The 27014-nt window shown below is 44.0% G+C and overlaps 1 protein-coding gene across 4 annotated transcripts in view; it reads right to left on the bottom strand.

Annotated features, from left to right (window-relative positions):
* Positions 1-25377, bottom strand: part of GALC (galactosylceramidase) — a 52957-nt gene extending 27580 nt beyond the window's left edge. The window contains exons 1-7 of one of the 4 annotated variants that reach the window (XM_006112029.4): positions 25001-25377; positions 22763-22831; positions 19300-19363; positions 10463-10576; positions 9140-9279; positions 7005-7043; positions 2663-2793 (exon numbers count right to left, since the gene is read on the bottom strand). In XM_006112029.4, the coding sequence (XP_006112091.2) occupies positions 2663-2793; positions 7005-7043; positions 9140-9279; positions 10463-10576; positions 19300-19363; positions 22763-22831; positions 25001-25177 (734 nt within the window). In that variant the 5' untranslated portion in view covers positions 25178-25377. Of the gene's footprint in view, positions 1-2662; positions 2794-7004; positions 7044-9139; positions 9280-10462; positions 10577-13270; positions 13346-13576; positions 13975-19299; positions 19364-22762; positions 22832-25000 lie in introns of those variants that run through there. The other 3 variants (XM_006112031.4, XM_006112032.4, XM_006112030.4) reach the window with 3 other exon arrangements.
* Between the last annotated feature and the right edge of the window lie 1637 nt (positions 25378-27014).

Here is a 27014-nt window from a genome sequence, read left to right as displayed (position 1 = left end):
TTGACATTTATTCTTCATTCCACAGCCATTGGCTAAGTGGTATTTTCATTGCCTCCTTCCATTTCAAAAACTTTCAAGCAAGAAAGAGAAATGCTGCATTTTAATCAAGACACTGGGGCAATCATTTTAATCTGTGTTTGCACAGTACCTAGCATGGATCCTGAATCCATGACCAGGGTTCCTAGATTCTACAGTAATACTGGTCTAGGTATTATCAAACATTTTAACATTACATGTATTTTATATCATAGGCCATGGAGAAGTACCACTTCCATATAAAAACAGATCTTCTGGGAGTGGCAGAAATTTTGTATAATAGGACTAAATTAAATTTCAATTACAGCAACAAGGTAAAAAAAATGATTTTTAAGAAACACATTTCTCATTACTTCGAATTTCATCCTCCATTCTCTACATTGAAAAAAAAAAAGATTTTCCAGATTTACTATCTATGCTCCTTGACTTTTGCATTTCTCAGTATTGGACTGAAAATGGAGTAGAAAATAACATTTTACTTTTATGCATGAGCACAGTATTGTGATATTCAGACTTTTTCATTAACTTGCAGTCTGTATAAGTCTATCCTGATGAGACTTTACAAAATAAACTTGTTTCCATAAAACTTGAAGTCTTAATTATGCAATATCATATCTGTATGAAAGTTTTAAGTTTTAACTAGGATACGGCCTTTTCTGTCTTACCACTCTTTACCTTTCTCATTTTGACTATCTAATCCACTTTGACCCAACCCAGACAGAAGTGGTAGGGAAACAGACTTTCCTGAAATAATGTATTTACTCAACCTTATATACAGCAATTCCTCATTTAACACGTGCCCGCTTAACATGTTTTCACAATAGCACGATTTTTTTTTTAGGGAACTTTTTTTAATTACACGACCATCCCGGGAATAACACGGTTTCCCCAACCAGCCCGGCGGCAGCGGCTGCGCAGGGCTTCCCTCATCTCCCTGCAAAGTGGTGGAAGGTTTGCCGCTCGCCACACCATTCCCTGGTGACCCCCCCTCGCTGGAGGCAGTGAGGGTCCTGGCAGACCTGTCACAGGGGCATACTCCCAACCCAATCCCCCTCTCCTCTCCTCGCCTTCCTTTCCCCAGAGCCAAACACCTCCCCTCCCTGCTGTAACCCGGTCCCCTTTCTCCCCCAACCTTATGTCCCGGTCCCAACAGACACCACCGCATGAAACGCAACCCCCACTTTCATAATAAGATACTTTCATAATAAGATATTTTAAATTCATAACTACTAGGAACCACTTGATGCCTTTATTTCCAAGACACTATTAAAAACAGAATTACTATTTGCCTTCAGTCAATGGCAGCTGGAATAAATCAACAGTAATATCAAACTTAAAAAGAAAAGATACTTTCAAAGGTTCCTAGTAAGATGAACACATGCTGATACCTTTAATCCTTTTTACAGTAGTTTTACATTCATAGATACTAAGCTTAGAAGGGACCATCTGTGATAATCCAGTCTGACAGCTGGTAGACACTAGGCCATAGAATTTCCCCAATCCCAAATATCCTAGAACATCGCTTTCAAATAAGCATCTAATCTTAATTGAAAATTGACAGCACTGTAGAATCAATACAGGTCTGTAGTTAATTTTAATTTTCTGCTTCTGAGCTAAATCACTGGTATCATCCAACAAAACTCAACTAAGAAAAACACATCCACCAGTCTGATGGTCTTATAAGTCTCCACACAAACAAGCCCTGTCTACCTAAACTAAACCTGTAACGAGTATTCAGTAGATTAACTGAATCAAGCATTGGTAGTTGGATTAGGGATGTTAAATTTAGATTAATTGGCTAATTGAACAGTCGATGCAATTGGTCCCAGGGCTGTTGCTATACTTTTCAAAGACAAAAGTGCTACGAAGAGCATGGGGCCAGCGGGGGACTGAAACAATCCACATCTGACCCCAAGCTCCATGCAGTGTTGCCATTTTGAAACACTGCAGGAAGCCCAGCATCATGCTCCATGGGGCATTTCAAAGCAGCAGCACCACATGGATCCCAAGGTCAGCAGAGGAGGCTCAGGCTGACCCTGGGCTCCACGTGTCGCTACTGCTTTGAAGCACCCTCTCCTCTCCCCCACCCTTGCTGTCTCTTTCTCATAGAGGCAGTAACGGGGGGGGGGGGGGGCAGCAACAAGTTGACTAGTCATTCACATCCCTAAATTGGATCACAGTTGAAATAAGACTCAATTCAACCTATGATCTATGACACTTTTTGCCAGTTTCCTTAGGGGAAACCAGCCACAGCAAAGGTTGGCATCAAAACAAGTTGTGTGCACCCTCAGTGGAGGTTCAAATCAGTCCCTAAAATAGGCAGGACTGGTCACAGTCGGGGCAGGGACTGTGACTGAATTGATTGGGCACACAACTCAGCAGATTTTAATGCTAACTCTACTCTGGTGGAATTTGAAAGGAGCCAGGCTACCATAGGAAGCTGTAACCCAACTGAGCAAATTATTTAGCAAGAAAGGTTAAGGTATCAAATCTCTAGTGAGAGCTTACCAAAGCCAAAGCTTCTAGCAAACTCTACTTCTTTGAAATTATATGTGAGCAAACAGTGCATGTACATGAGAACAAGCTACCAGGAAAGCAGTTAACAAAAAAGAAGAAAGTGACCTACCCTATGATATCGACCACTTTATGAAGCTCAGAATCGACCATCATGTAAAAGGAAATTGGTTGCCACTGGTTATCACTGGCTATGATCCTCACTCGCTGCAAACCTTGTTTATCCAAGGTGTACCTTAATAGCTTTGCAAGTGAAAGGAGAAAGGGGAAAAAAGTGTTGTGTGAAACTGGTACAAACCAAGGTTTGGAACAGAAAGTTTTCCTTGGTTATCAAATGAATATTTTACAATTGTTAAAAAACCCTCCCTCTTACACATCAATACAGAACAGTTGTCAAGAGCGTACTCAGCAAAAGATTGTCAGTCACAAGCTAGCAATCAAAATACACAAAAAGTTCTTCTATCGTGCCAAACTCCAAAATTCAGTTTGTCCCAGACTGTACAGTACATAAGGGAAATTAGGATATTTGAATTTATATAAATAAAAAAAAAAAAGTCAGTGATGGCCGTAGGTTAACTACCACACAATGAAGTTTAGAGCTGGAAACACCATAATAAATATAAAAATGAGGAAGTTGTTTATACCCTTATTTTAGGATCCAGAAAAATGAAACAGTATCTAAATTTTACAAATGGTAAAGATGTACTTTCATTTAGTCTTCTTGTAAGTATAGAGTTAGTCCCTATGGAACACTTTCTAATGCACTGTTTCAAGAGTTTGTATTTCTACTACTTCCTTTAGGAAAGTATTTTACAGAATAAAGGACGTATCAGTTTTTCCCCAATATTTAGTCTACATTATCTCCGACTGTAGTCCATTATTCCCAATTATTTACAACTACTGTAAATAATAAATTAATTAAATAAATAAATAAAAGTCCCTTGCACAAAAATGGTGGCTCATTAAGTATGCAAATGAGGCACCGCAATATTCACCACTTCACCTCATTTGCATATTTTCTTGCGCAAGAGGGGGCAGTCTAGACGTAGTCCTAATGTACTGTTTGTGTGAATGAGACACACACAATGTTTTAGGAGAGAGAAGCGTGAAGGCTACTGCATGCTCAAATGGTCAAAGTAGGGGCCGGAGACTCAGAATCACCAAATAATTATCAACTAAGTGAAAGCACACTGAAGACGCAGACTACTGGGGCAGACTAACGAACCCTGAAGTTAGTGGCAAACACCCATTGACAGCGAACTGATAACTTTCACCGGAAAGACAACACTCCCAAGGGGTCATCAGCATATGGATATCAAATGACTGTGAGAACAACTTCTTCCCGATAAGCATATGTCGTAGGAAGATTGATTATGTTGCTGAGTGACTGATTAAGGCCTGACAAGGCAAAATGCATAGACTTGCATGGAAGGAAAATCCTATAAAGGACTTAACAAACATTTGAACTATCTCACCCATTACCAAGACAGTTTCCCCAATTATCACCTCTAATACCATTAACTCACAAACATCCCACTCTCCCTACCTCTAATATCATCAATTCACAGACACTTACCTTCCTTCCTTCCCCCCCCCCCCCCGCATCCCCCTCCTGTTCTGCAATGTGATTTGTCCTTTTCATATTTGTTCATTTTTTTAATTGTATCCTTTGGTATATATGGTTGTGACTACTTTCTTCCACTATTTGATCTGAGGAAGTGGGTCTGGCCCACGAAAGCTCATCATCTAAAACCATCTTGTTAGTCTTTAAAGTGCTACATTGTCCTGCATTTTGCTTCAACTACCCCAGACTAACACGGCTACATTTCTATCACTATTCTAGATAACTATATGTGAGACATAACATTAATTTGTCCTCTTTCAGGTGTTTTCTTGGCTATGTATGTGCAATTTGCAGGGATTGATTCTCCACCTACTTGCAGGTTGAGAATCAATCCCTGAAAATTGCACATACATGGCCAAGAAAACCCCTGAAAGAGGACAAATTAATGTTATGTTAAAATAATTAAGGTAGATTTCTGTGAAAATAAAAACATTGTTCCACTTGACAAACCATCTCTAATGAGGGTTCAATTCTGTGGGCTTTTCCAATAAGGCAGAACATCTGACCCACTTTTGGCTGTCAATTACCATTACCTATTTCATTTTCCATGTTTTACAGGTTTGCCTGTTTCTGCCTGAGGACATACTATTGTGAAAAGGAATGACTTCCGAGACTACATACAGATTGCAAAAATACTGCCCTACTGCTCTCTGCACTAATCCCACCTACTAGAGTGGTGGTCCTTAAGAAGATTTATGGTTTAAGGGGTAATACCAACTGCATTATGGGGACAGATTCTGTTAACCTTACTTTTAGGATTTTAATAGAACAATTTTCAGTAAGGTACTATTTAGGGCTATAAAAAAGTGTTCATTTTGATAAACATGTAACTGCAGAAATTTTCAGTGGTTACACATTTATATGTGGGGGGAAGGCAGCTCCGTGGGAGCTGGTGTTTGGGCAGAAGCCAGCTCCTTGCTTAACCATTTACATATCACATCCCAACTATTCAGGATGAGCAAGCCCTCTGGTAATCCCTGAGACTGTGTCCCTCAGGGGAGGGGGCTTAAGAGAAAGGGCGCAATGGGGGAAAGGGAGAGAGAGCAGATCAGTGGCAGGAAGAGGTGGGGTAGCAGTGAGGATGTGGGGGAAATATATGGACACACCCATGGGCCACAGTGGCTCATTTGCTGGCACCCAGGCACAAGCCAGAATGTGGAACTGGCGTGTGAGTTTGAGAATCTTGGTCTATGGAGCCACAGTACTAAAACAGGAAGAACTAAATTACAGTTCATTAATTTAGTATTAAATGTAGGGTTAATAAAGGCTGTGGCAGACTGTGTGACTTCTGACAGGATTATGCCCTCTTCATACAAGTTAAATATCCACTTGGAAAGAGAGAAAATCTTCTCTTCTACTGGCAAAGTAGGCAAAATCCAGCTTCTAGGGACAAGACACTAATCAAAGGAATGCTTTAGCCAATTGGAGCCCATCCATTAACCAATGAGGAGCTGCAAATGTAAGGACAATATATGATACAATAAAAATCCTCCTCTTCAATGGATGACACTTTACCTAAGGACTTAAACCCAATAGGTGTTGAACATCTTCAGCACCTATTGAATTAAACAGTAGAGGCTTGCACTTGTCACCTTGAAGGATCATGTCCTTTCTTTTCAAGAATAAACAGGTTTATACATAGTTAACTAAAATGCTCTGTGGTTGCAGTCCCCCACTCCGACACCTCCTCGGTCCCCCAACCCAACACCTGCACCCCGCATGCCCCCCAGCCTTCTGGCCTGCCCTGACTCCTGCATCCCCCATGCCCTGAAGGACCTAAGCAATGCCGGATAAGTCTTCTAGTATAATCATAGGTAGAAAAAATAAAAGAAGTCTCTAGCAAACAAATATATTTAGTAGTTTTAGAATTAAGAGTAATCTAGTCTGGGATCCAATCCTTGTTCACATCTATGAGAAAAATCAATGTCTCTCCACAGAGAATATAATCCAATATTAAAAATTGAGAGAAATTATTTTTGTTTCCTTAAGATTAAGAGGAGAACAACCAGCGGGAATTGAATTGAAGGTAAAATAATTTTTCTGCTTTAATAAAATTTTACTTTAATATTACATGCCCTAGTCCACATCTTGGCTTTGGTTTTAAGTCACTATCAAGGCCTGCTTATTTGAAGTGCTGAGCTCCTTTCACTTCTCTTTATTTTTATGGGTGTGAAAGAAACTTGGCCTCTTGCAAAATTAAGCTTTGAAAGCAGTCATGTAGTTCCTGTGACTTGGTACCGTGAGCATTTGTCAGAAAACTTCAAATTCAATTCTGACGAATAAAATTAAACATATACTCTGTGTTTCATTAAGAACTTATACTAGGTTACGTACTGAGACTCTTCTGTGAGTTAAAGGATGTTATCATTCCAAAGGGAAGTTCTGCAGAGTTTCAACTGGTTCCAGTTGGCAACAAGATTTTGGAACAATGCGACATGTCCTGCACAACCAACTGCCATAATAGTAGGAGCAGTGAACTGCCAAAAGTGTACTTTAGAGAAGGAGGGTGTTCAATGGCATGGAGGAATCACTCTCTCCTGTGGGACTTATGGGGATCTAGGGCTTTTTACAAGTTGGAGCAAGATAAATCAGAAAAAAAATGCAGAAGCACATGATAGTGGGCAATTCAGGTTGGGATGAGTGCAAGATTTTTAAAAAGTCACACACTGGGCTCTATCTGAAGAACTAGATCTTAACTCAGCCAAATTCAGAGTTGATCATCCTACATACAACTCCAAAACATTTTATTTCTGAGTTTCAAAAGTCATTTACACATATTGATAAAGTAACGCTGTATGTAAAATTAATATGAAAGATAAAAATTACATACCTTGATATATTTGCTATTAAATGATCTCTCATTCCATATCTATAGAAAAGAAACATAAAAAAGCAATTACAAAAATAAATGCATTAGCCTGAAGAGTAAAATAATCACATCAGTACAAAATAAGCAAAGTTTTAATCTGCAAAATTATACAGCCACTAATGTAACAGAATTCTATAGCTTCAGATTCTCATGTAAAGATAGAGTAACTCCACTTGTTTTTGTTATTGGCTCTAATGGGAACAGCTATCAATACAGTTCAAAGCAGTTTATTAAAAGGCCCTTGGAAATACATGTCTATCTTCCTTCTGAAAAGGAATAACTAGCCTATTAGTAGATTTTTACATTTACAAAAGACTATGACTGCAGGTTTGAACTTGCAGGTTCTAACATTATTGGACTAATTTCAGAAGTCCCATCAAAACACATGTATTGAAAAGGCTTCTGAAATTCATCATACAATAAAAAAAAATTGATGGTATCTAATCTGTAACATGTGTTGCAAAACTACAGGGAAGAAGAGGTGGCTATGAAACCGTTAGAAAAGCTTCTTAGCAATGAGTATCTCTTGCTCAAGACAGCCTTCACTATTTCCCCATTTTGAAGAGACCATAACCACAGAGATCTATCACACAAGATACAACTAACACCAAAAGCATATGGCCTCTAGAATTTAAATTTCCACTTAGAAATGCTTCTATCCACTTTGTATAGGTCAAACATTATTTACTGTACAATATACAATGCAGATGCCATACACGGCATAACTCAACTAATTATGGGAAATGTAGGCACCGAGGAGCTGCATGCTATTCTCAGAGAAGTGAACAGTCCAAAGGCAAAAAAGAAATAAAACTGCTCTTTAGAAGTACCATCATCATTTACTGACCATGAGGGATCTAAAACCTATCCAGGCAGGAAGGACTGAGCCTCCAGCAGAGGCAGACAGATCCTATAGCACTTCCTCTATACTGCAGAAAGATGCATGATTTTGGGGGTCCATTGACCCTAGTATCAGAACTCCAAACCAGGTTTTCACCCCTTCATATTTAACAACTTGAGCACTTGGCTATCTCTTCAAAATGTTCAGTGGGACAAGGTCAGTCCTGTTAACAGATGAGTGCAATTCCACTGAAATCAGAGTCAAAGACCCCAATCTCGGGTGATCTACCACTTTTCTTCTTTCTAGCTAGGAGAAAGTTTCTGTTTAAATGAGGAAAAACAGCACAGTCCCTCTTTATTCACTTATAAACACTTGTATCTCAGGAGAGTTTACAGGTGGGACCTCCCTGGTTCAGCATCCTCAGAATTTGCCAGACCAGAGGAGGTCCCTGGTCATTGCCCTCCTATCCCCTCCCTAATGCTGGCTGCTTCTGACCTGCTCCTCACCCCACTGCTCCGGGTCAGGCTACCTGCTATTGGGCTCTGCCACCAGCATCCCTGAAACGAGCTCAGCAGGATGCCACTAAGGCCAGAGCTCCCCAGCCACTGCTGGCCCCGTCTCTGGGGCCAAAGCTCTCCGGTGCCAAAGGCCCCTGTTGCGCCACCCACCCACATTCTGCCATGGGGCTCCTGCCAAGTTGCTGACCCCCCTTCTGCACTCCTGGCCTCACCACTACACCTCCCTATTCCTGGGCTCTGTGGTCCAGCAACATCTGTAGTCCTGCTAGACCACAAATGTTGCTGGACCAAAGAGTCCCATTTTAGGGAGGTACAACCTTTAGTTTATTAGAAGATAAGGAGGCAGTTGTATGCTGTTGCTTCTTTGCAAAACACTGTCAGCACATCGCTGCATTATATGGATCACATAACCAGGGTTTAGGAAAGTTCTCAAATCTCACAATACATTCTGAATTAATATCTATACACTTCAAACTGAACAAGACAAAGTCAGACTTTCATTGTATACAGTTTAGAGTATGAAACCAGTATTGTGCCCCCTATGAAGAGCAAAACAATGCCAGCCCATGAGACTTCTCCCTGCTCCATCCGAACTGAGAGGCAAAAGGTTCTGGATAAAGAATGATTTGCTAAATGGCTGCTACAGAGTGGCTGGGAAATGTGGGAGGGGGAAAAACAATATTCAGAGACTAACAAAGAACAATTATGAAATAATTTGAGATGTGTACTTTACTGACCCCAACATAATCAATGTCCAAATTATGAAACTGTTTGGCACCTAGAATCCAGGAAACAATATAGTAAGCAGTGACATCAGGATCATTATAGGGCCAGTTCTGTCCCCTTCCTATCCATCCAGGAAATGCCCAAGGTAACCCTACAAAGAGAAAAATCAAGAGAGAAAGAGATCATTAGTGTATCACTAGTGCACTGCATACATCAATAGGAAACAAAAGTAAGCCACCTATATTCATGGCAAAAATAAGGACCTTACTACAAATCAGTGGAGTTCCACTAACTTCAATGAAGTCACATAATATTTACACTAGCTGAGAATTTAACTCCAGGGCTGCGTCTAGACTGGCATGATTTTCCTCAAATGCTTTTAATGGAAAAGTTTTTCCGTTAAAAGCATTTGTGGAAAAGAGCATCTAGATTGGCATGGACGCTTTTGCGCAAAAGCACTTTCTGCAGAAAAGCATCCGTGCCAATCTAGACGCAGTTTTGCGCAAGAAAGCCCCGATCGCCATTTTCGTCATTGGGGCTTTTTTGCGCAAAATGATTCTCAGTTGTCTACACTGGCCCTCTTGCACAAAAGCATTTGCGCAAGAGGGCTTTTTCCCGAGTGGGAGAGTCATTGTATTTGCGCATCAGATCACTACAGTAGTTTATGTTCAGTACAGGTTTGGAACATGTTTTTACAATCAAAGAATAGAAATAATTTTTAGTTTAAATGGCAACCTTTATTTTGAAACCTTTCAATGGCAACAAGCAGATTCCACTGCTGGAAACAAAGGACTCTGCCTTGAACTGAGCAGAACAGTAAAGGCCTCATAGAACTATCTGCTTGGGCAAGTTTTTGAAAGTGTTTGACAGAAGATTGAAGGGAATAAATAGAGCCCTGAAAGATATAAATAACAGTTTGTTGTGCATAGGAGTAGAAAATATTTTTTCTAAAAAGGGTACCCAAGAAAAAAGGAAGAATGTACATGAACGATTGGAGGATTTTTAGCTTCAATTGACTGTCTCTAGCCTTTACCTCTCTCTGTGTAAAACTCTCATACTGACTGTTTTTGTTTAGTGATTTGGAACAAGCATAAATATCACCCAACACTGGAAAGAACTGGGAAAAAAGCAATACATGGCATTGTCACAATAAAACCTAACAAAATTCACACAGTAATGTTAATGAAGTGGTAAGGTAAACTGCCTGTACACTGGCTAATGTGACAAAGAGTAGTTGGCTCCTTATCTTTAATGAGGCAAATTAAGATTGAGTCAGGTATGAAATCATGTTTGAAAACAGGAACACAGACCACTGAGGAATCCCAAATCCTTACCAATCAATTTAATGCTGGGGTTCCTCTTTTTTGCTTCCTTCATTAGCCACCACTCATAGCCCCGGAAATAATTCTCATCGTTTTCATAGTGCATGTGGGAGGGTTCAGTGCCGTCTAGAGAGGAAACAACAAAGGTATCTCACTAATTGTTTTCTGTGTCATGACAAATTTGAATGCATCTTAGGGGCTTTTAAAAAAATTGCTCATCTCCATAATAGCTAGGCACATATCACAAGAACAATTCATGCATCCTTTGAAGTAAATTTGTAAGGATTATGAACAGTGAAAACCAACATGAAAGATTAGCCTTCTCTCCCCCTTAAAAGTACATCTCCACTGCAAGAGGAGGTATGATTGCAGCACATGCAGAGATACCTAAATTAGCTTTATCTATTTAGCCTGAGAACCGATAGCAATGAAACCACAAGCAGCAAGGGCTTCAGCATGGGCTAGCCACCTGAGTACCCAGAATCCTGAGTGGGCTTCTACAGAGGGCTTCTACACTCCTGCTGCTGTGGTTACACCACTATTGATACTTGTGTTAGCAAAATTGAAGCTAGCTCAGGTACATCTGCACATGTTACACTTATTCCTCTTACTGCAGTGTAGATCTACCCTTAGGCCACATCTATACATACAGCAGCATGCAGATCATGGACACTATACACATGGCTACACACTGCAGTGAAAGGCAGGCTGCATCTACACTTGTCACTGCAGCATGGAGCTGCACATTGCAGCAAAAGTCTCCAGCAGCAGGGAAAGATTCTGGCAGTGAATCACCACCAGCATCTTTTACTCGAATGAGGAAATGCTCCAAGCCAGAGGGGAGCTGCCATATCCTTTTCCCACAATATTTCCCTGGCGAGAGTAACAGTGACAGGAAAAGGTTTAGGCAATTGTTAGGCAGCAAGACACTACACTGCTGAAAATAGCAGCATTGATATAGGAAGCACAACTGGAGCGTGCAGACCAATGCTACTCACATAGCAACACATGGGCCTCCATTTCGTTTTAAAATTTTTCAGGGGCCCTCCTCCTTTTCTCTGAGGCACCACCCTGGATTGCTCCATCCTCCCACCCTCTATTAATTGGTGTCCCCGACCCTCAGTCACTGTCACCGGGCGGGGACAGGAAGGTTGACAAGAGACATGGGCTCCAGGTGGGGTTCTTGGTTCTGGGGTGGGGCAAGGGATAAGGGGCTTGGGGTGGAGGGTGCTCCAGGAGACAGTTTGGGTGCTGGAGGGGACTCCAGACTGTGGCTAGTATATGGGAGGGGGTTTGTACTGTAGGGTCCTGGCAGCATTTACTGGAGCTCCCAGAAGTGCTTGCCAGGTCTCGATAGCCCTTAGGTTCATCAGCACCACCCATGCAGCTTTCTTTGGGTGTGGTTGCCAAACAATGGGACCTGTGGAGCTGGCACTTGGGAGGGAGCAGCATGCAGAACCTCCCTGGCCAGCTCTAAGCCAAGGGGCTGCCAGAACTTGGCAACTATTTCTGGGAGCCACACAGAACTAGGAAAGGTAGGGCACGTGCCCGTGGATTGCAAGAGACACTGGTAGGGAATGAGAGGAGGTGATCCGTAAGGCCTGTGAACCCTTAGGATTTCTGGGGGTCCATAGACCCCAATTTAAGAAACACTGGGGTGGACTATGCACTGTTGGAGGTTCTATAGTGTAGAGCAACACTCTACAAAGCTGCATTTCACTGTTTATAATGCTATTTATATCCATACTAGCTGGATGCAGTGTCTGTATTTTACATACTGCTATAAGTTTAGTCATAGCTCCATTTCTGTTAACAGGAAAGTACAGCATGTTTTCTGTCAAAGGGACTGTGCCCTAGCCTTGCAGGAGGATTGATCTGATGATCTAGAAGATCTTTCATATCCCCAGTTACTGTGAGGTTTATCTTCAATATTATTTTGGGCCCAGGAATCATTGCATGATCATCACAGGTATGTCTAGACTGCATCCCTGTGTCGGCAGAGGGATGCAGATTAGGCAGGTCGACATTGCAAATGAGGCAGGGATTTAAATATCCTGTGCCTAATTTGCATTAAAATGGCAGCTGCATTTTGCCGACTCAGCACTTTGTCAGCAAAAAGCAGCAGTCTAGAAGAGGATCTGTCGAGAAAGAAAGCCTTTTTCGACAGATCCCTTATATCTCCTCAAGGAGGTTTACAGGATCGGTCGAAAAAGGCTTTCTTTCTCGACAGACACCCTTTCCCCCAGACTGCTGCTTTTTGCTGACAAAGTGCTGAGTCGTCAAAACGTGGTGGCCATTTTATGCAAATTAGGCATGGGATATTTAAATCCCTGCCTCATTTGCAATGTCAACCTGCCTAATCTGCATCCCTCTGCCAACAGAGGGCTGCAGTCTAGACATACCCCACCCCAACAGTATCAGGAGGGGAAAAATATTTTCATCGTCATGCAAAACCTCTGACCTGAGAAACAACAGGCACTGTGGCATAAATTACAACATGTTTCTTTGGGGGGCAAGAGAAACACACATGGAGGAAAAAGGAGGAAACATGCTATGAAACAAAGAGTTCAGTTAAAACTACACTATATCATAATAATGAAAAGTTCCCTCTTACATACAATTTGGACTAGTATTATGCAGGGGTTTTTTCACTGCTAGAAGAAGTTTTGAGATTCACTGAATAACATTCAGTTGTTTTAGCACAGAAACTTTGTGTAGTTCACACCGATCACCACTGCACGTGCAAGTCAGATAATTGGCAAACCATTAGGATTTGAACACTTTAAAGTTGTATCAGTGAAAAGAAAGAACAGTCCTCACCAGTAGAGGGATAATGGCAAATCTCATTTTTAGAGGGTGCCCAGAATCTACACCGATGTGTATATTAGACATAACCTGAGTATGCAAGAACAAACAGAACGATGAGCCAAAAACTCCTAAGATCCAATCCTAGCTCTGACATAGACTGCTTATGTCGCCATGCATTAGTCCCTTAATCTCTGTACCTCAGTTTTCAGATGAGGATACTAAGATACTACTCGCCTATCTAAGAAAACCAGAGTCTGATATATTGGCAGGTACGATTTCCAATTAAGAACACTGAGCAAAGAAACGAAGGTTACTCACCTTGTGCACTAACTAGAGTTTTTCGAGAGGGTGTCCCCATGGATGCTCCAAGCTTGATCTTGATGTTGTCCCAGCCCCGGGATCGGAGATTTTGAAGCAGGCCCACACATGCACAACATGAACCAGCGCACGCCATACTAGTATGCACAACACATGCGCGGCCCAATCCCTCCAGTTCCTTCTTTACCCCGGAGACCTCCCTCCAGGGCCAAAGCAGAGGAGAGGAGGGTGGGTCATGGAGCATCCACAGGGACACCATCTCAAAGAACTTCAGGTACTGCACAAAGCTGAGTAACCTTCATTTCTTCTTTGAGAGGTCCCTGTGGATGCTCCACACCTGAGCTATGTCTACACTGGCGCGATCTTGCGCCAGAAGTATGCAAATGAGGCTAAGCATGGAATATCGCTGAGCCTCATTTGCATATCTAATGAGCCGTCATTTGTGCGGAAGCTCTTGCACCAGAAGGAGCTGTCTACACTGCCCCTTCTTGCGCAAGAAAAACCCTCTTGTGCAATGCCGTTATGCTGATTATTTTCAGGAATAACGGCATTGCGCAATAGGGTTTTTCTTGCGCAAGAAGGGGCAGTGTAGATGCTCCTTCTGGTGAAAGAGCCTATTCCGCAAAATGGCGGCTCATTAGATATGCAAATGAGGCTCAGCGATATTCCACGCTTAGCCTCATTTGCATACTTCTGGTGCAAGTTCGCGCCAGTGAAGACATAGCCTTGGTGCTTAACAAACAGTTTCATCCCTTGATGGCTGGGGCTTTGGAATGTTATGGAAAGTAGATGAACGATAACACCGTGGAGCCCTCTGTGGTGTCAAACGCGTAGGACAGTGCATGGTGCTTAACAAAGGTAAGCCGTGATGCCCAGGTGGCTGCCTTGCAAATGCCCATTAGTGGCATGTTGTGTAGGTATGCAATGGAAGCGGATATGGCTCTGGGGGAATGAGCTGTCAAGCCTAATGGTGGCTGTAGGCCCTTGAGCGTGTAAGCGATTTTTATACAGTCTGTAATCCATTTCGATAGCCTCTGTTTCAATATGGGATGTCTCTTAACTCGATCGGTGAATCTGAGGAATAAGTAAAAAGACACTTGTTGAAGATCAACGGTGTGCATGGTGGACTCCAATGCATTTGCATGTGGCTTTGGGAAGAATACAGGTAGGTTTACAGGTTCATTTATATGGAACGATGAAGAAATCTTTGCAGGGGCGGATATAGGGCAGGGTGAGCGGGGTGGCCGCCCCAGGCCCTGCGCTTCAAAAAGCCCCGCACATGCGCCGTGGCAAAGGGGGGCCCCGCAAAACGGTCATCTGTCCCTGAATCTTTGGTAAGTATTTTGGATGTGTGCAAAGGGTAACCCTATCGGAGTAAAATTCTGAGGTATTGGTGGGCCCATAGTATTTCCTGTCTGCACGCTTGCATGTAGGTGGCATCAATGAAGAAGTTTGCCAAACTGTGTTGGCCAGGTCAAAAATGGTAGGATAAATGGGGAGAGCAATTTTGTAGGATAGAACAGCCTGGAATATATCGGTGAGCTCATGCTGGGTCCCACCACTTCTTCCGTGGCAATTTTGAGCTCAACTGCTCAAAGTCATTAGTGGCTGACAGTCGAGGCGGCATCACTGCCTCATCCGGTGATGAAGATGAGCTGGTAGGTAGTGATGTATCCAGAAGGGACTCCTTCATCGGTTGGGGTGCCCGAGGTTGACTGCAGCAACGATGAGGTTGTGCGTGGTGTATGGGAGGCAGTGTGTTTGTAAGGGCTCAGAGTTATAGGCTGTGATGTCTCCTGTATGACCCCAATATTGCCATTGTATAGGATGTGGTAAAGGAGTAGGCATCCAGTGGTGCCCATACCAAGGGGAAATCACCCTTGGGTCATACTGGGGCTTGTAATATTGCATTGGAGGACTGCTGTGCGGAGTGGAGGAGGCTTGAACCCCTTCCTCATCACCACTGGAAAATTGCAATGGCACCAGGGATAGAACATGTGATGTTGTATCATGTGATTGGACAACAAAATGGCAAACAATATTTAATGTTGATAAATACAAAGTAATGCACATTGGAAAACAAATCCCAACTATATATACACAATATGATGGAGACTAATTTGCCTACAACTACTCAAAAGAAAGATCTTGGTGTCACTGTTGATAGTTCTCTGAAAACAGTATTGTTTACAGGTTCATTTATATGGAACGATGAAGAAATCTTTGCAGAGGTGGATATAGGGCAGGGCGAGCGGGGCGGCCGCCCCGGGCCCCGCACTTCAGTATACAGCAGCAGCCAAAAAAGCAAATAGAATGTTAGGAGTCGTTAAAAAAGGGATAGAGAATAAGACAGACAATATCTTATTGCCTCTACACAAAACCATAGTACACCCACAGCTTGAATACTGCATACCGATGTGGTCACCTCATCTCAAATAGATATATTGGCATTGAAAAAGGTTTAGAAAAGGGCAACAAAAAATTATTAGGAGTTTGGAATGGGTCCATATGAAAAGAAATTAAAAAGACTTGGACTTTTCAGCTTAGAAAAGAAGAGACTCAGGGGAGATATGATAGAGGTCTATAAAATCATGACTGGTGTTGAAAAAGTGAATAAGGAAAAGTTATTTACTTATTCTCACAATAAAAGAACTAGCGGTCACCAAATGAAATTAATAGGCAGCAAGTTTAAAACAACAAAAGGAAGTTTTTCTTCACTCAGCGCACAGTCGACCTGTGGAACTTCTTGCCAGAGGATGCGGTGAAGGCTAGAACTTTAACAGGGTTCAAAAAAGAGCTAGATCGATTCATGGAGATTAGGTCCATCAATGGCTATTAGCCAGTATGGGTAGGAATGGTATCCCTAGCCTCTGTTTCTCTAGAGGTAGGTGACAGGGGAGGGATCACATAAGGATTACCTGTTGTGATTCCTTCCTCTGGAGCATCTGGCATTGGCCACTGTCGGCAGACAGGATACTGAGCTAAATGGACTTTTGGTCTGACCCAGTATGGCCGTTCTTATGTTGTCTGTGCCGGCAAAGCATCCGTGCCCAAAAGTGGTGACTGAGGGGCACATGTTACTGCTAAGTCAGTGTTTCACATGTACAGCAAGGATTGGTGCTGGGGTTTGCAATGTATGTCTATACAGTGCTGACGGTGTGATCAGCACGGATGGAATAGATTGCTGGTATGTTTGCTGGTATGTCTGCGTTACTGAGTATTTGACCAATGCCACTGCTTTGGTCATGGCTGACAGTGCCGAGGAACGAGCAGCACCGTCGGTGCAGAAGAAGTGGTCAGTGCCGTTGAGTGTGGTGCCAACAGTGCTATCGGTGCCATAGTTATGGGTATCGCTGATGCATGAGATGGTACCAACGTAGACAGCAGTAGTGTACTCTGTACCGGTATAGTCTTAGGGTGGTGTTTAGGCCTTTTTAGTCAGTGCCACCAGCAGCTGACGGTGTTTGAACACCTGAGGTGCCCGGCACATTGTAATTGCTGATGCAGGACCTCTGTGCCGATGGTTTGGGTAGAGACCGCTTTCTGGAGGATGGCTGATAAGGCACAAAGGAACTCCTCTTTTCTGGAGCTTTCTTGCCCTGACGGGAGTCTGGGTTGCCTTCCCAGATCCAAAGCAGGGTAGACTCAGTTTTAGGTGAAGGTCCCTGTCCCTGGGAGTCCTGGCCTTAAGTTTGGCACAGTGAGGACAATCTTGTAATGAATGGTGCTCCCCTAAACATCTGATGCATTGCGAGCGACCATCGTAGATCAGAATTGCAGAATTTAAAACCTGGAGCGCCGGGCATGACCAAAAAAAAAAATTTTTAAACTACAATTAACTAACTACATGAGAAGAAAAAACACTAACTAACTAACAATTAATGCCTAAGAGTTGAAGAGTGTCAGTAAGGCAGAAAACCACAGAACTCTGTCTTAGGCCGAGGGCGATTGAAAAGGAACTAGAGCCGTGGTCCCCAACACGGTGCCCGCGGGCGCCATGGCGCCCGCGGGGGCATTCGTGTGCGCCCGCCACGTGCTCGGGGCTGGCCTGGCCCCAGGCGCGTGGCACTTGGGGCGGGGGGCGCCGGCCCCGGCCCCAGCCGCTTGGAGGGGGGGGCGCTGGCCCCGGGCACATGGAGCTTGGGGGGGGAGGGGGCGCCAGCCCCGGGCGCGCGGAGCTTGGGGGGGCAGGGGGTGCCAGCCCCGGGCGCGCGGAGCTTGGGGGGGCAGGGGGTGCCAGCCCCGGGCGCTTGGAGGGGGGGGGCGCCGGCCCCGGGCGCAGCTATGGGGGGGCCCCGGGCGCAGCTATGGGGGGGCCCCGGGCGCAGCTATGGGGGGGCCCCGCCCCCGTCCCCTGGCGCCCGGCCACCACCACAGGTTGGGGACCACTGAACTAGAGGGATCGGGCTGCACATGCGCAGTGCCTACTAGCATGGTGTGCACTGGTTCATGCTGCGCATGTGCGGGCCAGCAGGGACTGCTTCAAAATCTCCGATCCAGGTGCCAGGACGGCACCAACACCAAGCATGGAGCACCCACAGAGACCTCTCAAAGTAGTAGTATCTTTTTCTAACTAAGGTTTACATCTAGTTCACACAGCAGAGCTGACACTCAAGCAATGCTAAAGCTATTCAGTGTTATGGCTAGAACCCTACAACACATCTCACTAGTAAGGATGTTAAATATCAACTAATTGACTAGTCGATGCATTTTGCATCAACTATTGGATTCGTCGATATGACGCCTCCGCCTTTGAAGTGGAAATTGCCACATGGAGCCCAGGGTCAGCGAGGGAGTCCACAGCTGACCCCGGGCTCCACACAGCACTGCCGCTTCGAAACACCATGTGCAGCCTGGGGGCACCGACTCTTTTTGATAGAGACAGCAAGGAGGGGCAGGAAGCGATAGTCAGCTAGACTGTCAACTATCCAATAAGCATTTGCTTATCTAGGACCAGTCGACTATTCCTTCACATCCCTACTCACTAGCAGTGTCCCTGTCTTTCAGGAACAGGTATTAGCATAGGGTTTTCTGGAACAATGTAAGTAACAGACTGTACTACATTCTCAAGTAAAATAAGACCCTTCCCATATCAGTTTGAGAACTGGAGCTAGAAAAGTGCTAGCATAAGCTTATCGGAGAGTCAACTAGTCCCTTGACTAGCTGCTTCTCTCCCCCGCTTTGCTGCCTCTATTAGAGGCATCGGGGTGGGGAGGTAGGGGGGCGAAAGAGCATTAGCTGGTGCTGGGGAAAGTGGGCTTAAAAACTGATTCCCCCCAGCACCGTCTCTGTGGGGCATAGGAGAGGAGGTAGCGGGGACCCAGCACAAGCCGGGAATCAGCTGATTCCCAGCTCCCCCGCCCCCCAGCTGCATTTCTGCCAGCTCTTAATACACTTAAAAGGCAGAGCCAAATTGGGGTTAGCTCCCGGGGACAGGCGCTAACCTCGTTGTGGCTCCCACGCTTATCGACTAGTCGACGGAAATTCCGTCAACTAGTCAATTAGATGATTAAACTAAATTTAACATCCCTAGCTAGCAGTAAACATTTTTAGACATAGCAGTGCAATCCCATGCATATCATAAAGAGCCTTAGTATTTCAAAAGAAGTGAAATTTTCATCACAATGTTTATCACTAAACTGGTGGCATTTCATCTATTGCGTCACCACACCATTTGAAGTAAGAATGACCTGCATAAAACCAGTAAGCCCAAGAATTCATACCTGTTGACTGTCCATCACCACCAATCTCTACTTTGAGAATATGCAATGAGGCACCAAAATTTGGCTTAAAAAAAAAAGAAAAAAATGAATAAGCAGAAGAATGGTCAACTAAAAAGTGTATCACCATCATCTTCATCCCTTTTCTATCTGAATATTTTTACCATCATCACTTACAATTAATGCATCTGAAAGATTACAGCAGAAAGCTATTGCTCTTTTTCCAGTATATTTTATGTAACTGAGTGTACTTTGTTTCTAGTCAGTTTCACTGTGTATCCTGTAGTTATTAGTACATTTCCCTGTTTGCATGAATCTTCAGCACAGAAAAGTTAAAATAGAAAGATGTCAAGATAAAGCCCAAAAATTTTGTACAGTAGTCCAAAGACTAACATAGGACAATACTATTTTAAGCTGAATCGATTTCTAGATGACCGTGTTCCTTCAAAAACTAAAAAAAACTTGGACGCTTGAGGATTGAGACTGTTGTAATTACATTGGTTTAGATACTGATCTAGAAAAGCAGAACAGCCTTCTAAACGGATAGATTTTCTGATACGAAAGTGCTTATATTCATTTATTTAAATAATTCAGAACCTTAACAGTTCTGATTAACTTCTTTTGTGGGTAAGGCAATAGCTACATATAAGAGGTCATATGCTACATTCACGTTTTCCACAGGTGACCGAGCACACAAAAGGCAAAAGCAGCTACATCATGTCTCTTCCCCACTTTCCATCAAAAACCTTTACAGCTACTTCTCTAACACAGCAACTGTGTTCTACAGGGCTGAAACCAAGAGAACAGCTACTTCAGAATGGTATGTTGGCCACCTCAGGGTACAGATCACAAGCAGTGAACAGCACTCTTACCTGGAACTTAGGGCCTGTCTATACAACTTTGGTACTTGCTGTAGCTATATCAGTGCAGACATTGATATAATTAAGTGGCATGGGCAGCTTTACTGGTATAAAGGTACTTTTATTGGTTTATCTAAAGAATTCTAAACCATAACTAGTTAAACTTGCATCATAGGCAAATCTTAGGATAGCAATTCTATTGAAATGGAACAACCTTAGCAAGCTAGAGCAAGGATACTTTGCAATAGCCAACGAACAATCATGAAGCATAAATACTTTTGGCCTCTGATTCAAAATTGTCTTCAGGGTTTACAACCCATAATAGTTATGACCACCAGAGTTCCTTGTAAGCTGTGTGCTTGTGTGGCTGCCCAGGAGAGATTCCAGCGACACCCAGCTGATTAGCAGAGCGCCCTCAGTTAGGTTTGTGTTTCTCCTGGTGATGCACATTTGTTCATGCTCCAGTGCATACAAATTATTCCACACATGGATGGAAAAATTTAGAGGGAACCTTGGTGACTACATCAACCCTTTATTTATCCACCTTTAAACTAGAAAAAAAAACCTTCTAGTTCTATCCCAATGTCCCAAAATATTTAATCACTAGCACATTTATCTAGAATTTCTAAGATCCTTAACTCAATTAAGGTTTGGGTTTTTTAAATAAAAGGAAAATGTGCATGCTTTATTTAAATTATTATATTTTTCAGAAACTGGGAATGAGAGCACAGTGAACAGTTTCCAGCCAGAGTGAGGAATGCAGCAACCTGTGCACTTTCCCCCCATTCCTCCCTAACAAAGGGGAACAGCCAGCATTGTCCCCATATGAATGAAGGGAGAGGGAGAGGATGCGAGGCTTGGAGCCGGGGTACTTCCATATCAGGGAAGCCCCTTTCACCTGCCTGGTGAGTCTTTTCTTTATGGTTTTATGAAATGTAATCCCATTCCAGACACAACCTATTTCCCTGGTACAACAAACCCTTGCCTTGCTTTTTAAGTTTTGATAAAAGGAAGCTATGTAGAAAATTTGGTGGTCCTAGTTCTCAACGTTTAAGAGGAGTTCTTGAACAGACAAACTCTCAAATATCTAGTAATTAGCTATTTCAGAATAGCAATAAAACAGAATCTCAGTAATTGGTATTTTCAAAATTAAACAAACTCCAACAGAAACAATAAGATGTTGATTAGCCTATATTATGGTTATTACCAAGAGGAAGTATCCTTACACTGTTTAGTTTATTCAGTATAATTCCTTATTTTGTCTTAATTTAGGAAAAGTGGTGTTTACTCTTGGCAGCTATTACACCATGGGGTAACAAGATCTGACTATTCAGCCTTAGAATTTAGGTCCCAGATAGAGTTATCACCACACAAATAAAACTTACCTTCAAGTTGCTGTATTTATAACCATACTATCTTGTAATTAGACAGGATTGCAAAGCAAGCTGCAGAATTAGGCCAGCATTCCCTGTTTTACACACAGAGACAGTTGGTCTCAGAAAGGTGAAGATAAAGTCCTGTGAACACTAATGAACATGCTTAACTTTACACAAAAGTAGTCTCTTTGCAGTCAAAAAGACTGCTTATGTGCATAGAACAAGCAAGTACATAAGTGTTTGCATATTCAGGAGCTAAGAAGTTAAAACAAGTCAGTGAATGACCGAGCCAGAATCGTAATATAGATTAGCTCTCTTATCAGTAAGAATTATGTCTATTCATTGTATGTTGGGGTGAGGTTACTTTTAGCCAATGTGTGTTCAACACAGATGCCCAAAAATCCATAAAGAAGGCAGCTGGGGAGGCAAATGAAAGGAGTTGGGGCTCTCTCATATACCGTCATGAATAATCTTTTGTAATGTTCTCTAGTGCACTTTGCTAACAGCACTATAGTAATGTTAAATAGAAAATTTTCACACCAGCAGATTGTACACATACCATGGGCTCGCCAAGCGGCAGTGAGCCTTGCTCGCCAGCCGCACGGTTCTGCGCTCTGCGCATGCGCAGATCATTCTGTGCATGTGCAAATCGCTCAGCGCTGGCTCTTTCAGGGTGTAATCTACTCGCCACGGGTGAGTAGATTACATTGTTTGTCAAGCCCTAAGTAACACACAGCATATTAGTATGCTTTAGAAATTATAAGATAACAGTCTACACAAAGAAATAATGAAAACAAGTGCTGAGAACAAATAACCATTTCTGGAGTTCGATGGATAAACATTCAGTTGATGTTTTATTGATATTTAATTAAAAACAACTAAGCAAACATCAGATGTTTGTTTCAATTAAAAAACAAGCATAAAAAGACAACAAAATATTGTTTGCAATCACAATTATAGGTAAATTAGTATTGGTTAGTCTTTGTATAAGGTGCCTAATAGGATTTTCAAAAGCATCCAGATGTGTCAGTACCTTTAAAAACAAGGCTCTACGTATTGTTATAATAATTAATAGCATGACTTTATTTAAGCAGTCCCTCTAATACTGCAGAAAATAAGGTAGGTTTTTTAAGTAACTAATTCATTATAGAGAACTAATTCATTATAATTCACCATGAAAAATAAGTGTACACACTAAAGTTCTACAAGAGGTTGTAAGACAAATATTACCATAAACAGATAATCTAAGATCTGGGAGCGATAAGGCTCTGGGTAATTCACCAAAAGTCGAGAGGTAGCCTGAAAAAAGAAAGAAAAAAAAGAATATATGTAGAGGGTTATTATTTATTTGAATTTCAAATAGTAAAGGGAGTCCTATCTAAGCCTCAAGGCATTGTAATAAAATGCAGAATACAGGCAGTCCCCGACTTACGCGGATCCGACTTATGTCGGATCCGCACTTACGAACGGGGCTTTCTCGCCCCGGAGGTCGGGGCGAGAAAGCCCCGTTCGTAAGCTGCTCCGGTGCCCCTGGTCTGCTGGAGACCGTCTCCAGCAGACCAGGGGCACCGGGCGGGTTCCTGCGCTTCTGAGGCTTTGCCAGAGCAAAGCCTCAGAGGCGCGGGAAACCGCCGCTGCTGCGGCTTCAGTCTGGGTGCCTGTGGTCTGCTGGGGACGGTCCCCAGCAGACTACAGGCACCCGGACTGAAGCCGCAGCCGCGGGGGGGTCCCGTGCCTCTGAGGCTTTGCCAGAGCAAAGCCTCAGAGGCGCGTGGAACCGCCGCTGCTGCCGCTTCAGTCTGGGTGCCTGTGGTCTGCTGGGGACCGTCCCCAGCAGACCACAGGCACGGGACTGAAGCCGCAGCCGCAGCCGCAGCCGCTGCCGCTGCGGCTCTGCTCCCCGTGTCCCTGGTCTGCTGGTGGGAGGGGGCGCAGCTAGCGTGCTCCCCCCCCCAGCAGACCAGGCTTTTGTTTTGGACTCTGGGGCAGAGCAGCTGGGGCGCTGCCGATTGGTCCTGTAGCGCCCGCTCTGGGCACTACTGGACCAACCCGGCAGCACCCCAGCTGCTCTGCCCCAGGTCCTGATTCAGCCGCTGCTGGTCAGTTTCAGCAGCGGCTGAATCAGGACGCCTGGGGCAGAGCAGCTGGGGTGCTGCTGGGTTGGTCCAGTAGCACCGAGGAGCGGCGCTACTGGAGCAACCCAGCAGCACCCCAGCTGCTCTGCCCCAGGCGTCCCCAAGTCAGCTTCTGCTGAAACTGACCAGCGCTGACTACAGGAAGCCCCAGGCAGAGTTGCGGGCTTCCTGGAATCAGCTGCTGATCAGTTTCAGCAGCAGCTGACTTGGGGACGCCTGGGGTTCTTAAGTTGATTCTGTATGCAAGTCAGAACTGGCGGTCAGTTTCAGCAGTGTCTGAATCTGGACGCCAGTTCCGACTTACATACAGATTCAACTTAAGAACAAACCTACAGTCCCTATCTTGTACGTAACCCGGGGACTGCCTGTACAATATAATCCATCTCGGGTATGAGGAGACATACATTTTCCCAAGTAAAACCTTTTATCCAACTAACATGGTCTTCTTTCCTCTATACATTTTCCCTGCTTTTTTTCCTCCTAAATCCAAGTCAGACTACATGTCCAAGCTAACTCCAGTAACCTACCACAGTAGAGTTTGAATGAAGCTCATGACTTTAATCCTTGGACTGGAAGAGGTCTGTGGAAACTTACTAGGCATTTGGTGGTTTAAATATTTTAAAAACAGCAGAGAGAAGTCTTTAACCAAAGTAAGTCATTGATACAAGTAATCCAAGAATTTCACTCTAGCTAGCCAAGGATTAATTTGTCCTTTAGAATCTCCTAAAGAAAGATTATTAGTGTCCTATCTGGAAATAGACTACACATACATCCCAAATCTTGCTTTTGAGAGGACAAGGGCCAACAAGAAGCACTGTCCCAAATAATTCACAACCTCAAACGTTACTCATAGCCAGGAGCTGCAACTAACATGTAGGGAAACTCTTGTCTCACTCCAGGACTAACTTGGTGCCATGCTTTTAGCACCTGAATATGACTTGCAGCAATACCCCCATCCCATTCCCCTCAACACACAGACACACACTCATCCTTCTGGATTTTCGTATACTACTATTTCTTCTTGTTTTCCTTATAGAGCCCTTCACTATGCATTGAAAATCTAAGGGCAGTCCTCACACACAGCACAAGAGATGTGTCTCCTCAGCCTTGTTCGTTCTCCCCATACACAGCTGCACAACCCGGGGGGGGGGCACCCAAAAACTTGCCCAAGACTCTGATCTCCCTCCAGTCACCCCAACTCACACCCACTTCCCTTCCTCTTGCCCTCCAGACCCCCCACTCGCTCATATTCCCGCTCCCTCCGTTCCCCATTCACCCTCTATCCACCCCTGCCCCACCGAAACCCCCTCCCGCCCTGCCTGTCCCCGCTCACCCCTCCGCCGCTCACGGCCCCGATGCCGTCGAACTCTCGACCCAGCCCGCCCGAATCGTCCAGCACGTAGCCCGGGGGGCGAGGACACGAGGCGCAGCCCAGCAGCGCCCAGCCCCACAGCAGCGCCCAGCCAGGGCAGCCCACGCGCTTCCCGCCGGCAGCGTCCGCAGCAGCCATCCCGTTCCTACAGCAACTCTCACTGCACCCCAGCCGTCGTGACCGCGCCAGCTGGCGATCACCTGACAGAGACTCGGCCTCTCCGGGACCCGCCCACCTTTTCCGAAAGGAGAGAAAGAAACGGGGCGGAGGGAAGGAGCTCGAGCGGTCACGTGATAGCGCGAGCTGTAGGTAGCTGCTGCCATGTTGTATAAGGGCACGAAGATGCGAGCTACGTTACGTGCCTCTGCGAGAGGCTGGCGTCCGAGTGAAGCCACTTCGACGCCATATTGGAGGTGGGCGGGACTGAGCGAAGAAAGCCCACGAGGCGTCCTATTGGCGGGAGGGTGGTTGGAGTCGAGCCTGAGGCTCAGCCCAGGGCAGATTCACCTCTACCGCAGGTTCAGAGCCTGCCGCCCAGCGAGACAGACGGGGACAGGGCCCGGGCGCTGGCCGGCCCGTCGGGCTGATAATGCCGCGTGTGTATTTGCACCCCTCCCCACCTAAGGAGTCTGGCCGCAGGGCCCTGCTGCTGCACTTGTTGCATGAATCACTGCCCCACAGCGCTGGGGGGAAACACCAGACCAAGCACACGGGGGTGTAATTGTAAATATACTGGGCAGCACTGATACAAGCACCCCTCTGAGCAATATCCTACAACTGTCCAGCAGTGGAACAGAGTGACTGCATCCTGGAGCAACTTGCCATCCTGGAAGCCATGGAGGAATGTCCTGATTTAGTCCTAAGTGATGGTCAGGATCTGGTCCATGAGGTGAACATAGCTGAACTGTTTAGTAATAGTGACCCTAATGTAATTCAAATCAAAATAGGGATGGAGATCTAATAATTCCAAAGTAGCAGTTAACTTCAAAAGGCAACTACAGAAAACTGAGGAGGTTGGTTAAACAGGTTTAAAGGAACAAACATAACATTGAAAAACCTGCAAGCTGTATTGAAACTTTTTTAAAACACCAGAGCACTGGCTCAAATGAAATGTATAACCAAAACAAAAAATAGTAGGAAGATAAACAAATTCAAGCAACATAGTAAAAGAGACAATTAAAAGCAAAAAGAAATCTTTTCAAAATTGGAAGTCAAATCATACTCAGAAAAATAGAAGCTCAAGTGCTGGCAATCAAATGTAAAAGTGAAAAGTATAAATCAAGATCTACACTATGCAGTTAGTTCTTGGTATAACTACATTGCTCAGGGATGTGAAAAATACACACTGGCACTCCCTGATTGATGCAGTTATACCAACATTGACCTCCCTTATGTAAACACTTTTTTTTAAAAAAACATAGTTTAGCAGCACCATAAAGACAAAACATGTAGATAGTATCATGAGCTTTCGTGGCTGCAACCCACTTGTTCAGATGAATGAAATATTAAAAGTCCAATTCCAAAATAAACGGGATGGGGGGGAGAAGGAAGGGAAAGAAAAAAACAGTGAATTAGAGTGTTCATGTTACATGAAATTGATAGAGACGGTGCAAATTATTTTTAAGTACCCATTGTGTGGTTTGTTAAGTCATTAGGATGTGGATAGTGTGCTAGCCAGGTGATGTCTTTTTTCATATCTTTATGATGGGTCTTAAACGCGTAAATGAAGTTAAGTTCTAAGGCTTCCCTGTGTATTTGGATTGTGGAATTGGCCTGAAACAACACTGTGACTTTGAGATCCATTAATGAACGCCAGGGCAGGTTAAAGTGTTCTCCCAACAGGTTTCTGTGTGTTGTCTTTTCGGATATCTGATATGTGTCTATTAATTCTTTCCTGTAGATGCTGTCCAGTTTAGCCAATATACATGGAAGAGGAGAATTGATGGCATAAATCACATTAGTGGAAATGCAGTTA

This window comes from Pelodiscus sinensis, chromosome 4 (assembly GCF_049634645.1).
Source record: "Pelodiscus sinensis isolate JC-2024 chromosome 4, ASM4963464v1, whole genome shotgun sequence".
In the NCBI taxonomy this organism is placed as follows: Eukaryota; Metazoa; Chordata; order Testudines; family Trionychidae; genus Pelodiscus; species Pelodiscus sinensis.
Note: the sequence above shows the minus strand (reverse complement) of the source record. Positions and strands in the feature narration are given on the sequence as shown.